At 63.6% G+C, this 17,362-nt stretch overlaps 1 protein-coding gene across 1 annotated transcript in view; it reads left to right on the top strand.

The window, feature by feature from the left end:
* NOTCH1 (notch receptor 1) overlaps nt 1-17,362 on the top strand; it is a 51,142-nt gene that overhangs the window by 17,922 nt on the left and 15,858 nt on the right. The window contains exons 3-15 of the mRNA XM_033238524.1: nt 5,279-5,541; nt 6,058-6,396; nt 9,696-9,818; nt 10,441-10,674; nt 10,964-11,119; nt 11,365-11,550; nt 11,909-12,022; nt 13,017-13,130; nt 13,411-13,644; nt 13,727-13,837; nt 14,424-14,616; nt 15,604-15,749; nt 16,007-16,120. Coding sequence (XP_033094415.1) covers nt 5,279-5,541; nt 6,058-6,396; nt 9,696-9,818; nt 10,441-10,674; nt 10,964-11,119; nt 11,365-11,550; nt 11,909-12,022; nt 13,017-13,130; nt 13,411-13,644; nt 13,727-13,837; nt 14,424-14,616; nt 15,604-15,749; nt 16,007-16,120 — 2,327 coding nt within the window. The remainder of the gene's footprint in view (nt 1-5,278; nt 5,542-6,057; nt 6,397-9,695; nt 9,819-10,440; nt 10,675-10,963; nt 11,120-11,364; nt 11,551-11,908; nt 12,023-13,016; nt 13,131-13,410; nt 13,645-13,726; nt 13,838-14,423; nt 14,617-15,603; nt 15,750-16,006; nt 16,121-17,362) is intronic.

Here is a 17,362-nt window from a genome sequence, read left to right on the forward strand (position 1 = left end):
GGTCCTGCAGGACGTGGCCACGGGCTCCCTGGGAGCAGCAGCTGTTGGGGGTGTCTGGGGAGGAGAAGACCCCCCTTTATGGCCTGTGAGGGACCACACTGCTGCCAGGGAACCCTTGGGCTTCTGTGGCGGGACGATGGGCCAGGATTGGCAGCAAGGCCCAAGGAGGGCAGGTGGGGCTGGACCTATGACTGCTGGGGAAGAGGTGGGGTGTGTTAAGACGCTGATTTCAGCCAGGTGGCTCCTCCCTTTCCCTTCCCAGGGAGCCAGGTGTGCAGGGCCATTACTTCTGCTCTAGGAACTGCAGCTCCTGTGCACTGGAGTGGCCCCCGCACTGTCCCTGCCCATTCCCGCATGGTCCCTGTACATTCCCCACACCCCCGCACTGTCCCTGCCCATCCCCCACGCTGTCCCTGCCCATACGCCACACTGTCCCTGCCCATTCCCCAACCCCTACAAAGTCCTTGCACATTCCCCGCACCCCCGCACTGTACCTGCCCATCCCCCACTGTCCCTGCACATTCCCTGCCCCCCCGCACTGTCCCTGCCCATCCCCCCGCTGTCCCTGCCTGTCCCCCCACTATCCCTGCCCACCCCCACACTGTCCCTGCCTGTCCCCCTCCGTGTCCCTGCCTGTCCCCCTCTGTGTCCTTGCCCGTCCCCATCACTGTCCCTGCCCATCCCCTCACTGTCCCTGCCCATCCCCCTACTGTCCCTGCCCATCCTTGCACTGTCCCTGCCTGTCCGCCCACTGTCCCTGCCTGTCCCCCCCACCGCCCCACCCATCCCCCACCGCCCCGCCCATCCTCCACCTCCCTGCTCATCCCCCCACCGTCCCTGCCCACCCACCCCCTGCTGACCCTGCCCATCCCCCCACTGTCTGTCCATCCCTGCCTTGGGAGGTGCTGTCACCTGGTGGAGCCGTGGGAAGCACCCCCCCCCACCGCTGCTGCCCAGGGTCTCTGGTTCCTGTTGCTGGTGCAGCGAGGGCCACATCACCCACTCCCCAGTTGGCTTGGGTTCAGCTGACCCCGTGCCCCCACCCTTCTGTTCGACCTGGGCCTGTACCCCCATCCCTGGTCCTGCATGACCATAAACTCCTTGAGGGGAGGAACTGAGTGAGTCCTGCCCCCACTGGGTTCCTCCTGCCCCTCCTTCTCATTTTGGGGCGGAGGGAACTGTCATCTGTCCCCTGGGGGTGGCAGATGGCTGCTTAGCTTAGAAAGGAAAACAGCACAATTTAGAATTAGTCCTGGGTGAAAGGTCGAGGCAGCATCTGCCTCCCGCTGCTTTCTGGAGTCGCATTTCTATGGAGCGGGCCTGGCAGGGAGGGTGGGAGCGGCACAGTGGAAATACTGAGGCGGGAACAAAGCAGAGGCAGTGGCGGTGGAGGTGGTGATGGTGGCGCAGCAGGTGCCGGAGCCATTTGGCACCCTCCCCCCGCAGCCCTCCTGTAGCCCCCGCCTGCTGCTTACCTGTGGGGGCCCAGACAGGACAGGTTAGCCCTGTACTGCCAGGCCACTGAGTGTGGGGGATGGGACAGGCAGGTACCAGGTGACCCTAAGAGGGACGCACAGAAGAGGAGTCCATGGGGGTACACCTGGCGTGGGCTGGGTCTCCGCCATGGGAGCCTGAGAGCTGGGTGGCTTGGTGGACAGGGCAGCTGTCTCATCCAGTCAGGGGAGACTGGCGTTGCCTATCTCAAGCCCTACTTTTTAGCCCCAGAGAGGTCTCCCCACCGCCCCGACAGGAGGAGATATGGGGACAGTGGAGGATGGGGTGCGGGTCACTCATGGAAGCACTGAGGATCTCCGTGGGCGAGGCGGCTGTTGGGTGCCACCTTACTCGGCCAAGCCCTGGCACCTGACTCACAGTTCACACCCGCCCACCCGCCGGGACAGCGTTGAAGACAGAGTGGCCTGGGTACTGGGGGTGTGGCCAGTGCCAGGGCCGTGAGGGGTTTGGTCACAGGCTGGTGGTCCTGGCCATGGCCAAGCTGCAGGCCTGAGGTCCTTCCCGCCTTCTCAGGGACGTCTGGATGCTGTGCGGAGGGCAGGTGTTGGGTGTCTGTAGGTGCTCCAGCTCTGTGGCCAGGTGGGAGAGAGGTGCAGACCGGCGGGGGGCACAGGCTGGAGGCTGCCCACAGCAGCAGCGGGAGACTGTGCCCAAAGCTGCCCCCCACACCTGGCTCAGAACGTTCTCCAAGCTCGGCCAGTTCCCCGCCCCTAGCGCATCCTGCAGCACCTCCAGGCGGTGCCTGTGGGGCCGGGGCGGGGGCCTTCCCTGTGGTGTCCAGTGCCCAGGCTGGGAGTGGGGGCGGACAATGGGCCCTCTCAGCCTGCATTCCCCCACGGGAGCCTCCTCAGGCCTCCGGCTGGGGCTCCTGCCCCACCCGCTGGGAGCAGCTGCCACCACGTCCGACACCTGCTCCCAGCTGCCCTTTGTCCGAGCACCGACGCCTGATTTATGGGGCGTGTTTTCCTCTTGCTGGCCCGGCGTGATACAGCCTCGTTAACTGGGATGCGTCCGGTTGGGCAGATTCTCCCACAGTCCTCCACGTTGGGTGGGGAGTGGGGCCTGGTGTCCGGGCAGAGCGTCGTGGTCCATTTGGGGACAGCCTGTGTCCGGTGACCTCAGGGCACTTGGCGGGAGACTGCTCTAGGGGCTTGGACCTTCACTGTGTCCCCCTGGGGTCCCCCCTGGGCAGCCCATGTGGAGTCCCCTAAAGCTGTGGGGTGGGCCTCCCCTGCCCCCTCTTCCCCGTCTTGCCCAGCAGGTGAGCTTTTCCCGCTCCTTGGAGCCTTGAGGGCCTGGGAGGCAGGGGACCGGCTTGCATGGGCCAGGCTGAGGAAGCTCCGGTCCCTGCTTTGATGGCCCAGCGCCCTGTGTCCTGCACCCACCCCCTGCCGACTTCGTCAGTGGCTGGGAAAGAAAAAAGGGCCTTTTCTCCAAGCGGGAGCTGTGGCCAACTCCTGCCTGACAATGGAGCATTTATGTGGAGGGAGGGCCCCTCCTGAGGCCACAGCCCAGCCCAGCCTGTGGACTCCACGGGTTCCCAGCGGCAGCTCTGCCTCGGGGACCAGCCAGCCTGTAACTGGATCTGAGTGCAGTGGGAACCACGCCTGCCCTCCCCACAGGTGCCTGGAGAGGCAGGTCTGTTGCTGCAGCCCCGGAGTGACCGGCCACACAGGATGGGGGAGGGGGAGCTTCATTCCAGGGCTGTGCCCGTCACTCACTGGGCTGGTGGGAGCCGTAGCAAGGGCCGAGTGAACTCCCCAGAGCCCCTTTGGAGGGGGTAACATGTGTTTTCTTTAAGCCAGTTGGTTTGGGACTTTTGGCTTCTGGCAACAGATGGTTGGCCAGAGCGGCCCTTTTGCGTTTTCTCTACCCAAGCCGTGGCCACGGGTAAAAGCCTTCAGGGAAGACAGATGCCTCCCGGGCCTTTGGGACAGGGGCGTGGCTGGCTGCTGAGAAACGCACAGGAACCGCGCCCCCAGCCTCCACAAGCCCCTCAGGGTAAGGCCCCCCCAGGCCACTGTCACACATAACACAGGTTTGATTGGAGACACTGGGGTGGGAATAAGCGGGAGAGGAAGCGAGGACTTGGGGGGCCGGTGGGGGTCCCAGGCGAAGCTGGCAGCTTCAGGGCCGGTCCTGGGGCAGGTGGCCGCCGCAGCCTCCCACCCAGGTAGGCTCTGGAAGGCAGGACGGTCCCCCTGTACATCCCATCTAGAGGAGGCCACATCCACCCAGGGCCTGAGCCATGGGGCCGCTGCCTTCCCAGGCCGCTGGGGCTGCTGGGGGCTGGTGGCATGTTCTGCTTCAGAGGCTTCACTACTGGGAAGAGCGGCGCCTGGTGGGTCCCAGACCTTCCCCCGAAGCATAAGGCCAGGAGGTGACTGGGGCCAGAGATTTATGACCACAGCAGGTGGCTGGGGGGACAGGCTCTGCGCCCGTCACCGCAGGGAACAGGTGAGACCAAGCCTGGGCGGAGATGCAGGACCGCTCCCCTGGCTCCCCTTGTTCTGTCTCAGCCTGGACTGTGTGTCCACGGTGAGGGGCGGCCTTTCGCCCACCCTGATGGGGTTGCAGAGACCTGGCAGAGGGGCGTCCTCCTGGCACCTTGGTTTCCCTGGCTGTAATGTGGGTGCTTCTGCTCCCGGCCGATGTGCCTGGATGTGTGTTATGAAGACTCGATGAGGAAAGAGAAACGTGTCTACGGGCTGAGCATGGGCAGGGAATGGGCCGGCCTGCATCCCCAGTGCGGTCTCGGAGTGAGATGTCCCATCCCCAGTGCGGTCTCAGCGTTGTGTCCCATCAGAAAGGCTTCTTGGCCGGGCGCAGTGGCTCACGCCTGTAATCCGAGCACTTTGGGAGGCCGAGGTGGGCGGATCATAAGGTCAAGAGATCAAGACCATCCTGACCAACATGGAGAAACCCCATCTCTACTAAAAATACAAAAATTAGCTGGGCGTGGTGTTGGGTGCCTGTAGTCCCAGCTATTCAGGAGGCTGAGGCAGGAGAATCGCTTGAACCCGGGAGGCAGAGGTTGCAGTGAGCCGAGATCACACCATTGCACTCCAGCCTGGGCAATAGAGTGAGACTCTGTTTCAAAAAAAAAAAAAGAGGCTTCCACGTAGAAAGGGGCACGGGAAGGTGATCCACGCTTTCCACAGCTGCCATCATGTTGACACCTGAAGGGTGGAAAAACCACGACCTTCATTACTGCCCAAGCAATGCCTATTCGCTGTAGCAAAGCTGGAAAGAAAAGCAGATAGGCCTGCAGACCTGGAGGCCCTACGGAGCTGATGTGCATGGCTCCTCTCCATGGCTCTCCGCGGGTGTAGACCCAGACCCCTGCTTGGGCTGTGGAGTCCAAGCTGGGTCCTGCTGGAACATCCTAGTCTCTAGCTTGTTCCCCCAGTTAGCAGTCATTTTTCTTTCTCTTTCTTTCTTTCGAGTCTTGCTCTGTCGCCCAGGCTGGAGTGCAGTGGCGTGATTTCAGCTCGCTACAACCTCTGCCTCCCGGATTCAAGCGATTTTCCTGCCTCAGCCTCACTCAGTGGCATTCAGTACATTCCCAAAGTTGTGCAATCGTGGCATCTGTCTAGTTCCAGAGCATTTCGTCAGCCCTAAGGGAGCCCTGCTAAGCAGCCATCGCGCCCGTGCCTGGGGTGTGGGGGGAGGCAGCTGTGCCCATGACAGGTGCCCGGTGCTGAGTGGCGGGGGTGCTGGGGAAGCAGGTGGAAACTAACTGCCCTGGCACATCTGCCAACAGCTGTGGCGGGGCCTTCGTGGGCCCGCGATGCCAGGACCCCAACCCGTGCCTCAGCACCCCCTGCAAGAACGCCGGGACATGCCACGTGGTGGACCGCGGAGGCGTGGCAGACTACGCCTGCAGCTGTCCCCTGGGCTTCTCTGGGCCCCTCTGCCTGACGCCCCTGGACAATGCTTGCCTCACCAACCCCTGCCGCAACGGGGGCACCTGCGACCTGCTCACGCTCACGGAGTACAAGTGCCGCTGCCCGCCCGGCTGGTCAGGTGAGGGAGGACCCACAGCCCGAGGGGTGGGCAGATCCAGGCCCGTCACCAGCTGCCCATGCAACTTGAGGTACTTGGTGGGATCCAGGCCCAGGTCTGTGACCCGGAAGTAATTGGGAGCCCCTGCTCCAGGGTCCCCACCCCACTCCTAGCCCCGGAGTCACCTCGTTTTCAGCTGCTTGCTGTGGCCCAACCCTTGCTGTCCCTGCTTCTGCGAGACAAGGGGAGTTTCTGTGTCCAGCCCGCCCCTGCCCCCTTCCTCCTGCTATGCACTGACCCTCACCTGTTAGGGTGAAGGGTGTCTGGAGGTGTCAGCTCTGGGAGGAGACGGCCTGGGCTCAGGCCTCTTGGGACCTGTGGTCCTTCATCTACCAAAGGTGACCGATCTCACGGCAGGTCCTGAGGATCAAATGTGATAGCACCTAGGCTGGCACCTCCAGGGGGCCTGAAGGGAGGGAAGACCTGGCCTCGGGGAGCAGTGAGGCCAGCACAACCCTCTTGTCCCCTTGTCCCCAGGGAAATCGTGCCAGCAGGCTGACCCCTGCGCCTCCAACCCCTGTGCCAACGGTGGCCAGTGCCTGCCCTTCGAGGCCTCCTACATCTGCCACTGCCCACCCAGCTTCCACGGCCCCACCTGCCGGCAGGATGTCAACGAGTGCGGCCAGAACCCGGGGCTCTGCCGCCATGGGGGCACCTGCCACAACGAGGTCGGCTCCTACCGCTGCGTCTGCCGCGCCACCCACACCGGGCCCAACTGCGAGCGGCCCTACGTGCCCTGCAGCCCCTCGCCCTGTCAGAACGGGGGCACCTGCCGTCCCACTGGTGACGTCACCCATGAGTGCGCCTGCCTGCCAGGTAGTGCTGCCCGCCGGCCGGGGTGCACAAGCCTCTCCCCGGCTGCCAGGCCCGAGGGGCAGGGACGGGGGCACCTGGTGTAGGGGGAGCCCTGGGAGGGCCCATGGCAGGGAGTTGGGAAGGCAGGGTGGCGAGTTCCCCAGACTGCAAGTGGTGGTGTTTGCGGGGGCGGGGGGCGCGTCTGGAGTGGGGTGTGCGCTGGGAAGAGGCTTGCACAGGGTCCGGGTGCCAGCCTGTATCTTTTGAGTTCCCTGGAGCTCACATTCGAGCTGTAGGACGCCCTGCCTCCCCCCAGTGCAGGCACCCTGACTTGCGCAACCCCTGGGGTTTCCCCTGCAGTGGGGCTGGGGCTGGAGAGGGTGTGGGAGCTGCGGGTTTGCACCATCACTTCCCGGAGCCGTGGCCCTTCCTGCTGTCCTGCTGGTCTCCTGCGGGTGGGGGTGACAAGTGGGCACAGCCCCCTGCCCGTGCCTCCAGCGGCTCCCCGATCCCTGTGTTGTATGTAGGAGCCTCTCTGCTGTAGTTCTTGTTTGAGTAAATTTTGCAGCAGCTCTAAAAATAAGGAAGAGGTTTGAAAAGTTTGAAAACCTCCAGTCTTGGCCAGGCACGGTAGCTCATGCCTGTAATCCCAGCACTTTGGGAGGCCGAGGCGGACGAATCACGAGGTCAGGAGATCCAGACCATCCTGGCTAACATGGTGAACCCAGTCTCTACTAAAAATACAACAACAACAACAACAAAAAATTAGCCGGGCGTGTTGGCACGTACCTGTAGTCCCAGCTACTGGGGAGGCTGAGGCGGGAGAATCGCTTGAATCCGGGAGGCAGAGCTTGCAGTGAGCGGAGATCACGCCACTGCACTCCATGCACTCCAGTCTGGGCGACAGAGCGAGACTTCGTCTCAAAAAAAAAAAAAGAAAAAAGGAAACCTCCAGTCTCAGCTGCACAGAATGGCTGTTAGGTGGGAATGGGCAGAGGGCCTTCAGGCAGGGGTGGGGCCGGGGGGTGCACAGGGTCCTGGCTGACCCACGGGTGACCCAAGGGCTGCCCCACCCCCTTGGAAGCCCCAAGCTGGCCTGGCCTCTGCAAAGGGGAAGCTCCCTGGTTGTCCAGTCAGCTGAGCCCAGCCAACTGCGTGCAGACACCAGACGTGTGCGTTTCCTGCAAGTCACTGGGCGAACGTGGGTTGGGGACAGGCACTCCCTGGCCGGCTTGGATCTCTGCGGGGTGGGGCGCAGAGTCCTTCTGCTGATGGGGGCTCAGATGCCTTCCTAGCAGCCATGGGACCCTGGTTGCAGTCACACGGATTGAGGGGCCGAGCTCTCGGGGGGCTGTGGTTCAGGCTAGGGCAGGTGGGGTATGTGCAGCCTTGTCCAAGGCCACCTGCATGCAGAGCTGACACCCACCCACCTTGGGCAGGGTGGGTGAGGACCTCCCGGTGAGGCCCAGCAGCAGAGACGCCAAGGGTGCTAGGCCTGGTCAGAGCCACTGCCTGTGCAGGGACAGCTCAGGGCCCTAGGGAGTGGGCAGGGAGGGAAGGGGAGGGGCTGGCGGGGTTTACTCACTTGAGAGTGGGCAGATCTCAGAGGCTGGGGGCTGGGCCACCCCTCCGGTGAGGGCTGTGCTCACTGCCTGCTGTGGGGTCTGGCCATTTCAGGGTGAGATAACTATCCAGGGGGCCTCCCTAAATGACTCAGGCCTGCCAGACCCCAGCTTCACACTCTCCCAGGTGGCCCCTGCACCCAGGCCCCCTGAGGGGCCCTCAGCCACCTCTGGTGGTCAGGGAGCCCAGGAGACAGCTGTGTGTGGAGTCACGGGGAATGGAGACGTGAGCAGCCCTGAGCTCTGCAGGCCTGGGAGCTGGCTGGGATTTGGAGTCTCACAGCCTGCCTGGCATGTCAGCACTGTCTCCTCTTAGGGTCACTGGCCTAGGCTGCGTTGCAGAGGGGTCAGCTGGGGTCCACGGGCCTCTCACTGGCTTCCCCGCCCTCTTTCCCACTGTGTTCCTCAGCCAGCACTGTGCAGGGCAGCCCCGGGGTCGCAGGCCCAGCCAGGGGCGCCACCTGCCTGAGAGCCGGGGTGCAGGGTCCCACACAAGTGGGGACCGGAACACAGGTTCCAGGCTCTGAATTTTTTTTTTTTTTTTGAGACAAGGTCTCTATCACTCAGGCTAGAGTATAGTGACGCGCCCTCAGCTCACTGCAGCCTTGACCTCCCAGGCTAAAACGATCCTCCTACCTCAGCCCCTCAAGTAGCTGGGACCACAAGCACGCGCCACCATGCTTTGCTACTTCTTGTATTTTTTTTTAGAGACAGGGTTTCGCCATGTTGTCCCGGCTGGTCTTGAACTCCTGGGCACAAGCAGTCAGGCCGCTTCAGCCTCCCAAAGTGCTGGGATTCCAGGCGGGAGCCACCGCGCCGGGGCTGGGCTCTGATTTCGGGTGCTCCCCAAACCATTTTGCATTTTGGATTTTGGTTGTCTCTGGCTGCCTGCCTTTGCTCCGGTCCAGTGGACGGATGGGGATGGGCAGGATGGTGGCGGTGGCGCAATGTCTCAGAGGGAGGGGCCAAGCAGGTGGGAGCTCCAAGGGCAAGGGAGGTTCAAAGGCATCTCAGGAGGGCAGCAATTAGTAACCGGCTGCAGGTTCGGCTGTTGCCGAACGCGCCTTTCTGGGTTGATCATTGAACCAGCGGGAGTTGAGTGGTTTAATAGCTAACTGGCTACCTTGGAGGCCTGGGTGGGGCCACGCCTCAGGGGAGGGGGCCCCGGTAGCCTGTGGAGGAGGTGGAGGAGGAGGTGGGCGCCAGAGCTCTGCCCAGGAAGGATGGGCCATCTGAGTCTCTGCAGCTTCCCCAGGGCTGCTGGGGCCCAGCCTGCCCCAGCCAGCAGCCTCCCGGCCCCATGTCCCCTGCTGCTCAGAGCCCAGGCCCCAGTGTCAGCCCTCAAAGATGGGGTACCTGGCCCCGCTACTGAGACATTGGAGGGAGCTCTGAGCATGCAGGCGGCACCCAGGTGCGGGAGCTGCCGGAAACTCTAAGAGACACAAGGGTTTTTGTGACAGAATCTGGAACCCTGTGTTCCTGAGTCCCTGCTTAGCCAGCCCTGTCCAAAAAGATTCTTTAGAGCAGAGTATGTCCCTCTGGGCACTGGAGTGAGGCAGGGGACAGGCACAGATCCCAGGGGCCCCAGGGCAGGGCCGTGGAGGCCAGGCAATTGTGTCCAGAGCAGCGTGTTGGGGGTCCAGGCAGGAGCCGGCTTGGACCTCAGGGAAGAGGCTGACCCAGCACCTCTTGTGGCAGGCTTCACCGGCCAGAACTGCGAGGAGAATATCGACGATTGTCCAGGAAACAGCTGCAAGAATGGGGGTGCCTGTGTGGACGGCGTGAACACCTACAACTGCCGCTGCCCACCCGAGTGGACAGGCGTGTACACGGGTGGCCGCAGGGCGGGGCAGCCAGGGCGGGGCTACTACCCACTTACTAAACTGCACTCACAGGCAGAGTGCAGGGCAGCCAAGACCCTGTCCCAGGCCAGGCAGGCTGGGGTTGGCTGAGAAGGACAACATGATGGGGGCCCCCACTTCCTGTGGCCAGGGTCTGACGCCCCTCACCTCCGGGGTCAGCACAGACAGGGCCCTGGTTGGTCTGTGTGGGCCGTTTGCAACCTGGCCCCAGGTAGCCCCTGTGCCCAGTGGGGTGTCCTGGCACTGAGGGCCTTCAGCACCCCACTCAGGCCACGCTTCCTGGGCCGGTCACAGTGATGCCCAGGTGAACAGACAGGCTCTGTGCTAGGGAATTACCCTCTGGTGGGGTGATGGGCAAAGGTGCACCCCGACACAGCCATGTCCACAGAGCACAAAGAAGAGGCAAGACTCCCCCATGGTGCTGGGCGTGCAGAGGAAGGAGTGATTGAGGCTGGTGGTGGGTGGAGGAGTCAGCCCAGGAAGGCTTCCTGGAGGGGGTGGCATTGCAGCGCTACGTCTTAGGGGACAAGGAGCTCAGGGAGTGGCAGCTGCCCGGGGCCGACAGCTCGTGTTCCCTGCAGGTCAGTACTGTACTGAGGACGTGGACGAGTGCCAGCTGATGCCAAATGCCTGCCAGAACGGCGGGACCTGCCACAACACCCACGGGGGCTACAACTGCGTGTGTGTCAATGGCTGGACCGGTGAGGACTGCAGCGAGAACATCGATGACTGCGCCAGCGCTGCCTGCTTCCACGGCGCCACCTGCCACGACCGCGTGGCCTCCTTCTACTGCGAGTGTCCCCACGGCCGCACAGGTGAGTGCCCTGAGGCCCAGGTGGGCGCGGGGGGCTCACATGGGCCAGGCCTGACCTGTGTGACCTCACCCAGGGACTATGGCCCTCCTGTGCCCAGGATAAGCTGAAAGGGCCTTTCTGGTCAGGGAGGCTGGTGGTCGCCATGAGTCTCCCCGAGTGTCATGGGACCCTCGATGGGGTCATGGCGGGCAGCTCCTCCTGGGGCGTCAGTGGGGATGGACCCCAGTCGTGGCTGGTGCGCCATGCCTGGCCCAGGGGCCGTGCCCGCTGACCGCCGGCGCCTGCCCAGGTCTACTGTGTCACCTCAACGATGCGTGCATCAGTAACCCCTGCAATGAGGGCTCCAACTGCGACACCAACCCTGTCAACGGCAAGGCCATCTGCACCTGCCCCTCGGGGTACACGGGCCCGGCCTGCAGCCAGGATGTAGACGAGTGCTCGCTGGGTAGGTGCTGGCACAGGGGTGCGGCCGGGTGGGGATGGCAGCCTGGCCCCAGAGCCGGTGGGAAGTCGATTCTGGCTTCGGGGGTGCCCGGTTGGATGGGGGATGGGACCCTGCCAGTCCGACGTGGGGGATGTGCAGCGAGCGGGGTGTGCAGCGAGGGGGGTGTGCAATGAGGGGGGTGTGCAGCGAGGTGTTGCAGGGGCCAGAGTGCCTGGAGAAGCCTCTCACCCGTGTGCCCTTGCCAGGTGCCAACCCCTGCGAGCACGCAGGCAAGTGCATCAACACGCTGGGCTCCTTCGAGTGCCAGTGTCTGCAGGGCTACACAGGCCCCCGCTGTGAGATCGATGTCAACGAGTGTGTCTCGAACCCGTGCCAGAACGACGCCACCTGCCTGGACCAGATCGGGGAGTTCCAGTGCATCTGCATGCCAGGTGCGCCCACCGGGGCCAGAGCGGGAAACTGAGTCGAGGCTGGGCAGCCTTGGAGGGGCAGCCCCGGGAGCATGTGTGGGCTGCTTCCCCTTCCCCAGCCTCTGTGCCTTCTGGGCCCACAGACTGCACAGGGCATGGGGAAACTGAGGCCAGCCCACAGGGCCAGCAGAGCATGGGGTTAGCACTAGGTAGATGAGGGTGCCGGGCCGGGGGCTGCAGGGGGGCAGGTGCGCAGGAGGCCCTTGGTGGCTGGGATACTGGGCTTGAGGCAGGAGTTGTTTCCATCCCGAGTCCCCAGCTGTGCCCAGTGGGGCACTGAGGCTGCGCATGCCCCCCTCACTGTTCCCCCACCCCACAGGCTACGAGGGTGTGCACTGTGAGGTCAACACGGATGAGTGCGCCAGCAGCCCCTGCCTGCACAATGGCCGCTGCCTGGACAAGATCAATGAGTTCCAGTGCGAGTGCCCCACGGGTGAGGGCCGTCCCCACCCCCTGCCCCTGGGCCGTCTGCATCCCGACCTCCTGAGGGGTGCCTGGCCGTTGGTTGTGTCTCCTGCCCCTGGGCCGTCTGCACCCCGGCCTCCTGAGGGGTGCCTGGCCATTGGTTGTGTCCCCTGCCCCTGGGCCGTGTGCACCCCGGCCTCCTGAGGGGTGCCTGGCCATGGGTTGTATTCAGGTTCCCGGGAGAGAGAGTGTTTTGCCTCAGGAGTGGATGGGGGTGTTTTCAGACTTCCCTGAAGGGCAGGGCCCAGTGGGGAGTGGGAGCTTGCCCAGGGGTCACGGTGGAGCCCAGGGCCAGGAGATCCTCCTTGATCTGGGTGCAGCCCCTCCTGCCTGGAGAAAAGAGTGTACCAGGAGCTGTGGTGCCCAGACAGGGAGGAGGCTCCAGCCTGGCTTTCTGAGGGCTCGAGGCTGGGAGGGAGGCCAGCCTGCCCCGTCTTGCCATGTCCCCTGCCCAGCGGCACGCCAGCCACAAGGCCAGGGTACGCAGAGAACCACGTGGGGCAGGTTGGCCTGCAGTGGCGATGATGGCCGCCCGGGGCGGACTTGGAGGAACTCGTAGGGGCCTGGGTGAAAGGTGTTTCCATCTGTCCCAGAGCCGGGGGCCGGGGCGCAGAACCCAGGGAGGCATTGCCGGCCCAAGCCCAGGCTCCCGAGACAGATTAGCCGTCCCAGACACCGGAGCGAGGGGAGCCCCATTCTCCGCCCGGCTCCACGGTAGCCATAGCAACCCAGTCGGCTTGGGAAGAAGGCCCCTTCTGTGGTAGCGAGGGCGTGCGGTGCTGGCGGAGGGGCTTTGATCCGGGGAGTGGGCGGTGGGAAGCAGGGAGAGCCTGGGGTTGGCTGAGCCCAGGCTGAGTGTGCCCTGGGGAACCCAGCTGGGAGCTCACTGCTGGGGTCTGGCCAGGGGTCCCTGAAGGGCCATAATGCTGTTGCACTTGACTCCCTCCCCTCCCTGGCCCCAGGTTTCACTGGGCACCTCTGCCAGTATGACGTGGATGAGTGTGCCAGCACCCCCTGCAAGAATGGTGCCAAGTGCCTGGACGGACCCAACACTTACACCTGCGTGTGCACAGAAGGTGCGGGCCGGGGCCCACCAGCGGGAAGGGACAGGGTACAGGGGAGAAGGCACTCAGGGCAGCGAAGGTGACAAGGTCTTAGACACCTTGGTCTGGGCCACCTGGTCCAGAGACCAAGAGCACAGCCCAGCCCCAATCCTGGGTGGGTGGGAACGCCTCTCGACAAAAGACACGCCGGGAGCCCTCCTCAGGTGGGCACAGGCAACCCCAGGTCTGGTCATGGGTGTCCCGGGAGCAGCCAGTCCTGATTCTTCCTGTGCCCGCCCCTCCCACGGTCCAGGGTACACGGGGATGCACTGCGAGGTGGACATTGATGAGTGCGACCCCGACCCCTGCCACTATGGCTCCTGCAAGGACGGCGTCGCCACCTTCACCTGCCTCTGCCGCCCGGGTTACACGGGCCACCACTGTGAGACCAACATCAATGAATGCTCCAGCCAGCCCTGCCGCCATGGGGGCACCTGCCAGGACCGCGACAACGCCTACCTCTGCTTCTGTCTGAAGGGGACCACAGGTGGCCAGCCGGGCGTGTGGCAGGCGGGTGGCCAGTGGGTAGGGTGGGCCTGGGAACTGACCGCCACGTGCCACCCCTTCAGGACCCAACTGCGAGATCAACCTGGACGACTGTGCCAGCAGCCCCTGCGACTCGGGCACCTGTCTGGACAAGATCGACGGCTACGAGTGTGCCTGTGAGCCGGGCTACACAGGTGAGTGGCCCTGCACGTGGGGGCTGACTGGACTGCACTCACAAGTCAAGGTCAGCCACTGCCCCGGGGCTGCTGAGGGGTTGGGTGGGGGCTTTGAGGCTGCCCACCTGGGCAGACTAGTCTACAGCAGAGACTGCAGCAGGGCCAGGGCTATAGCCAGCAGCATGATGGGCGCCTCCACGCCCTACCCCTGGTCTCCGGTTGGAGCTGTCCCAGGCCGTGTTGGCACAGTGGCCCAGCAGGCCAAGAGGGAGCGGCCAGCCCTGAGGCCAGGCTTGAGTACCTTCTTCCTCTGTGACTCACCAGCGCCTTTGAGCAGGTCCCTCTGCCTCTCTGGGCCTCAGATTCCCATCAGTCAGGGCCGCAGCAGCCCCTGCCCCTGGGCCCCCTGGGAGGACGACTTGAGTGGGCACTGGTGCCCGGGGAGGCTGGCATGTGGCACATTGTGACCTAAGACGGTTTCTGATATCTGGAAGGATGGTCCAGAAGGGTAATCACCCTGGCTCAACAGACAGGGAAACCGAGGTTGACGTGGGTGGGACCCCTGGGCTCTGGGCCTCAGAGTCTGAGCCACCCCTGCCCGCAGGGAGCATGTGCAACATCAACATCGATGAGTGTGCGGGCAACCCCTGCCACAATGGGGGCACCTGCCAGGACGGCATCAATGGCTTCACCTGCCGCTGCCCCGAGGGCTACCACGACCCCACCTGCCTGTCTGAGGTCAATGAGTGCAACAGCAACCCCTGTGTCCACGGGGCCTGCCGGGACAGCCTCAATGGGTATGTGGCGGGGCTGATCATGGGGGCACATCAGTCCTAAACCCTGGGAGCTCTGCCGCCGGGAGGGTGGCACCTGCACAGAGCTTGAGATGGGCCAGAAACAGACCTCGGACGGGGCCGGCTGTCAGGGAGCTCCCCTCGGGGATGCATGTGCCTCTGGGTCCTGAGTCGGCCTGCGGTCCACACCCAGCAGCCCTGCACCCAGCAGCTCTGTGCCACGCGTCCTTTGTGAGCTGCATGGTGGGCTCTGGACACAGGTCCACAGTGACCCCTAAAACACGTTTGCATGGTCACAGCAGCGAGTGTTTCTGATGTCCATGATGGGCCTGGCAGCACTCTGCCTGGATGGGACCATTTAAATCAGCAGGGACCCCATGGCCCTCATTTGGCACAGAGAAGGCACCTGCTTTGTTTGGGGCCACACAGTGGGCAAGTGGCGGGGTCTTTTCACAGCGCCCCACTGCCGTACGCTTGGCATGGTCTCCTTGCTAACGAACCAAACCCTGTCGCAGTCTTGGCTATGGGAAGCGCTGTGCCCCCCACATTCTTTCTTTATTTTGAGACAGAGCCTCGCTCTATTGTCCAGGCTGGAGTCCAATGGCGTGATCTCAGCTCACTGCAGCCTCCACCCTCCAGGTTCAAATGATTCCCCTGCCTCAGCCTCCTGAGTAGCTGAGATTACAGGCGTGCGCCACCACACCCGGTTAATTTTTGTATTTTTAGTATAGACAGGGTGGGCGAGTTTCGCCACGTTGGCCAGGCTGGTCTCGAACTCCTGGCCTCAAGTGACTCACCCACCCCTGCCTCCCAAAGTGCTGGGATTACAGGTGTGAGCCACTGCGCCCAACCTGCCCCCACTAAAGGACTCTGTGAGTCTGAGTAGATGGGCACCTCAGCCAGCCCATGCGGCACTGCAGACCCAGGAGTGCCCAGGCCCTGGCCACGCTGCTCGGGCCTCCCTTGACTGCAGTGTGGTCCCCCTTGCAGGTACAAGTGCGACTGTGACCCTGGGTGGAGCGGGACCAACTGTGACGTCAACAACAATGAGTGTGAGTCCAACCCTTGTGTCAACGGTGGCACCTGCAAGGACATGACCAGTGGCTACGTGTGCACCTGCCGGGAGGGCTTCAGTGGTGAGTGGACTGTGCATTTGTCAGTGCAGAGGGCTGCCCTCGAGTCTGGGGAGCTGGAGACACAGGATCAGGACCCAGGTCCAGCCAGCACCATGCATGGTATCTCCCTCCCATGGCAAAGCCTTAGCTCCAGGCCTCTGGCTCTTGGAGATGAGGAGGGGCCTGGGGTGGGGAGCAGGCCCAGGGCTGCTGTTGTGGGGCCCTCCCAAGGTGCCTGGGGGTGCTGGACATGCTGAGTGCTGTCCCCTTCCCTCCAGGTCCCAACTGCCAGACCAACATCAATGAGTGTGCATCCAACCCGTGTCTGAACCAGGGCACGTGTATTGACGACGTTGCAGGGTACAAGTGCAACTGCCTGCTGCCCTACACAGGTGAGGGGTGGGTGGGGCCTGTGCTGAGGAGGGCGGGGTCTGTGCTGAAGGGGGCAGGGCCTATGCTGGAGAGGGCGGGGCCTTGCTGGAGAGGGTGGGGCCAGGTGTGGGGGCGGCTGTGACTGGAGGGTAAAGTGGTGGCTTTCTGGGGGCTGGACCTGGGCCCTTGGGCTCCATGCTCCCAGCGCCCACCCTGCTGGGGGCCTCTGGGGGCCGGGCTTCCCCACCCCCACCAGCCGGGCCTGAGGGATTCCTTTGACGGCGGGCCCTCTTTGTGTGAGGGGAACAAGGAGCCCTCTGTTTTGGCTGAGAAGGGAGGGGTAAGTTCCCCCAACTGTCCAGCCCCTGCTGTGAACCCAGCCAAGGGGATCGCAGGAAATGATCTCCTCTATAAAAGACAAAGAAGAGTCCACAAGCACCGGGGTCCTGGTGCTCCCCAGGAGCAGGCGGAGGGTGCTGCCTCAGGGCCTGGTCAGGGTGGGCCTGCCTGGCTGGGCAGCAAGACTGGAGGTTCCACGCCTGCGGTTCCCATGACATCCAGCAGCCTGTGGCCAAAACGCTGTTTTCTTTGACCAAAGTTAAGGACCTGGGTTTTCTCTCCCTTGTCAGTCAGTGAGGACCCTCCCTCCACAGCCGGGCGCCCCTGTCCCTTTCGGACACGTCGATCGGGCTGGTGGTAGGAGCGGCGGTGCTGACCCGCTTCCTATCTGCCCGCTTCCTGCTTCCTTTTGCACAATTGTCGGAAACTCTGGCGCAGTTCCTGCCTGCCCAGGTCACCGTGGAAACCAATAGGAAGAGAGGCCCTGGAAAGTCGCCCCAGCAGGCCAGGGAGATAATGGGGGACAGGGAAGATAACGCAGTCCCCACGGTTATAAACAGGAAGCTCAGCCATGGGGTTGTGCAGAAAAAGGCCCTCGGCTGTGCACGTGGTTCCCACACAGCCTTTGCCAGACACCCTGCATGGTCCTAGAGGTCCCCAGGCTGTGCCCGATGTCCCCGACATGCAGGATGTGCTGGGCCTGTTCCCTCCATCATAGCCTTTGTTCGTTGGCCTCCCACGATGGGCATTTGCTGCCTGTGACACGAAGTCCCAGGATTAGTTTCAGGCCTCGGTCTCAGGCCAGGGCCTTTCATCGTCACCTGGAGGTGAGGGGGCTGGCGTCAGGGGTGGGCCCAGGTCCCTGGAGTGTCGTGGAGCCCACCCGGCTGAGGCCGCCTCCGCTGGTGCAGTCCTTGTTCCTG

Source organism: Trachypithecus francoisi, unplaced genomic scaffold, assembly GCF_009764315.1.
Source record: "Trachypithecus francoisi isolate TF-2019V2 unplaced genomic scaffold, Tfra_2.0 Lachesis_group16, whole genome shotgun sequence".
In the NCBI taxonomy this organism is placed as follows: Eukaryota; Metazoa; Chordata; class Mammalia; order Primates; family Cercopithecidae; genus Trachypithecus; species Trachypithecus francoisi.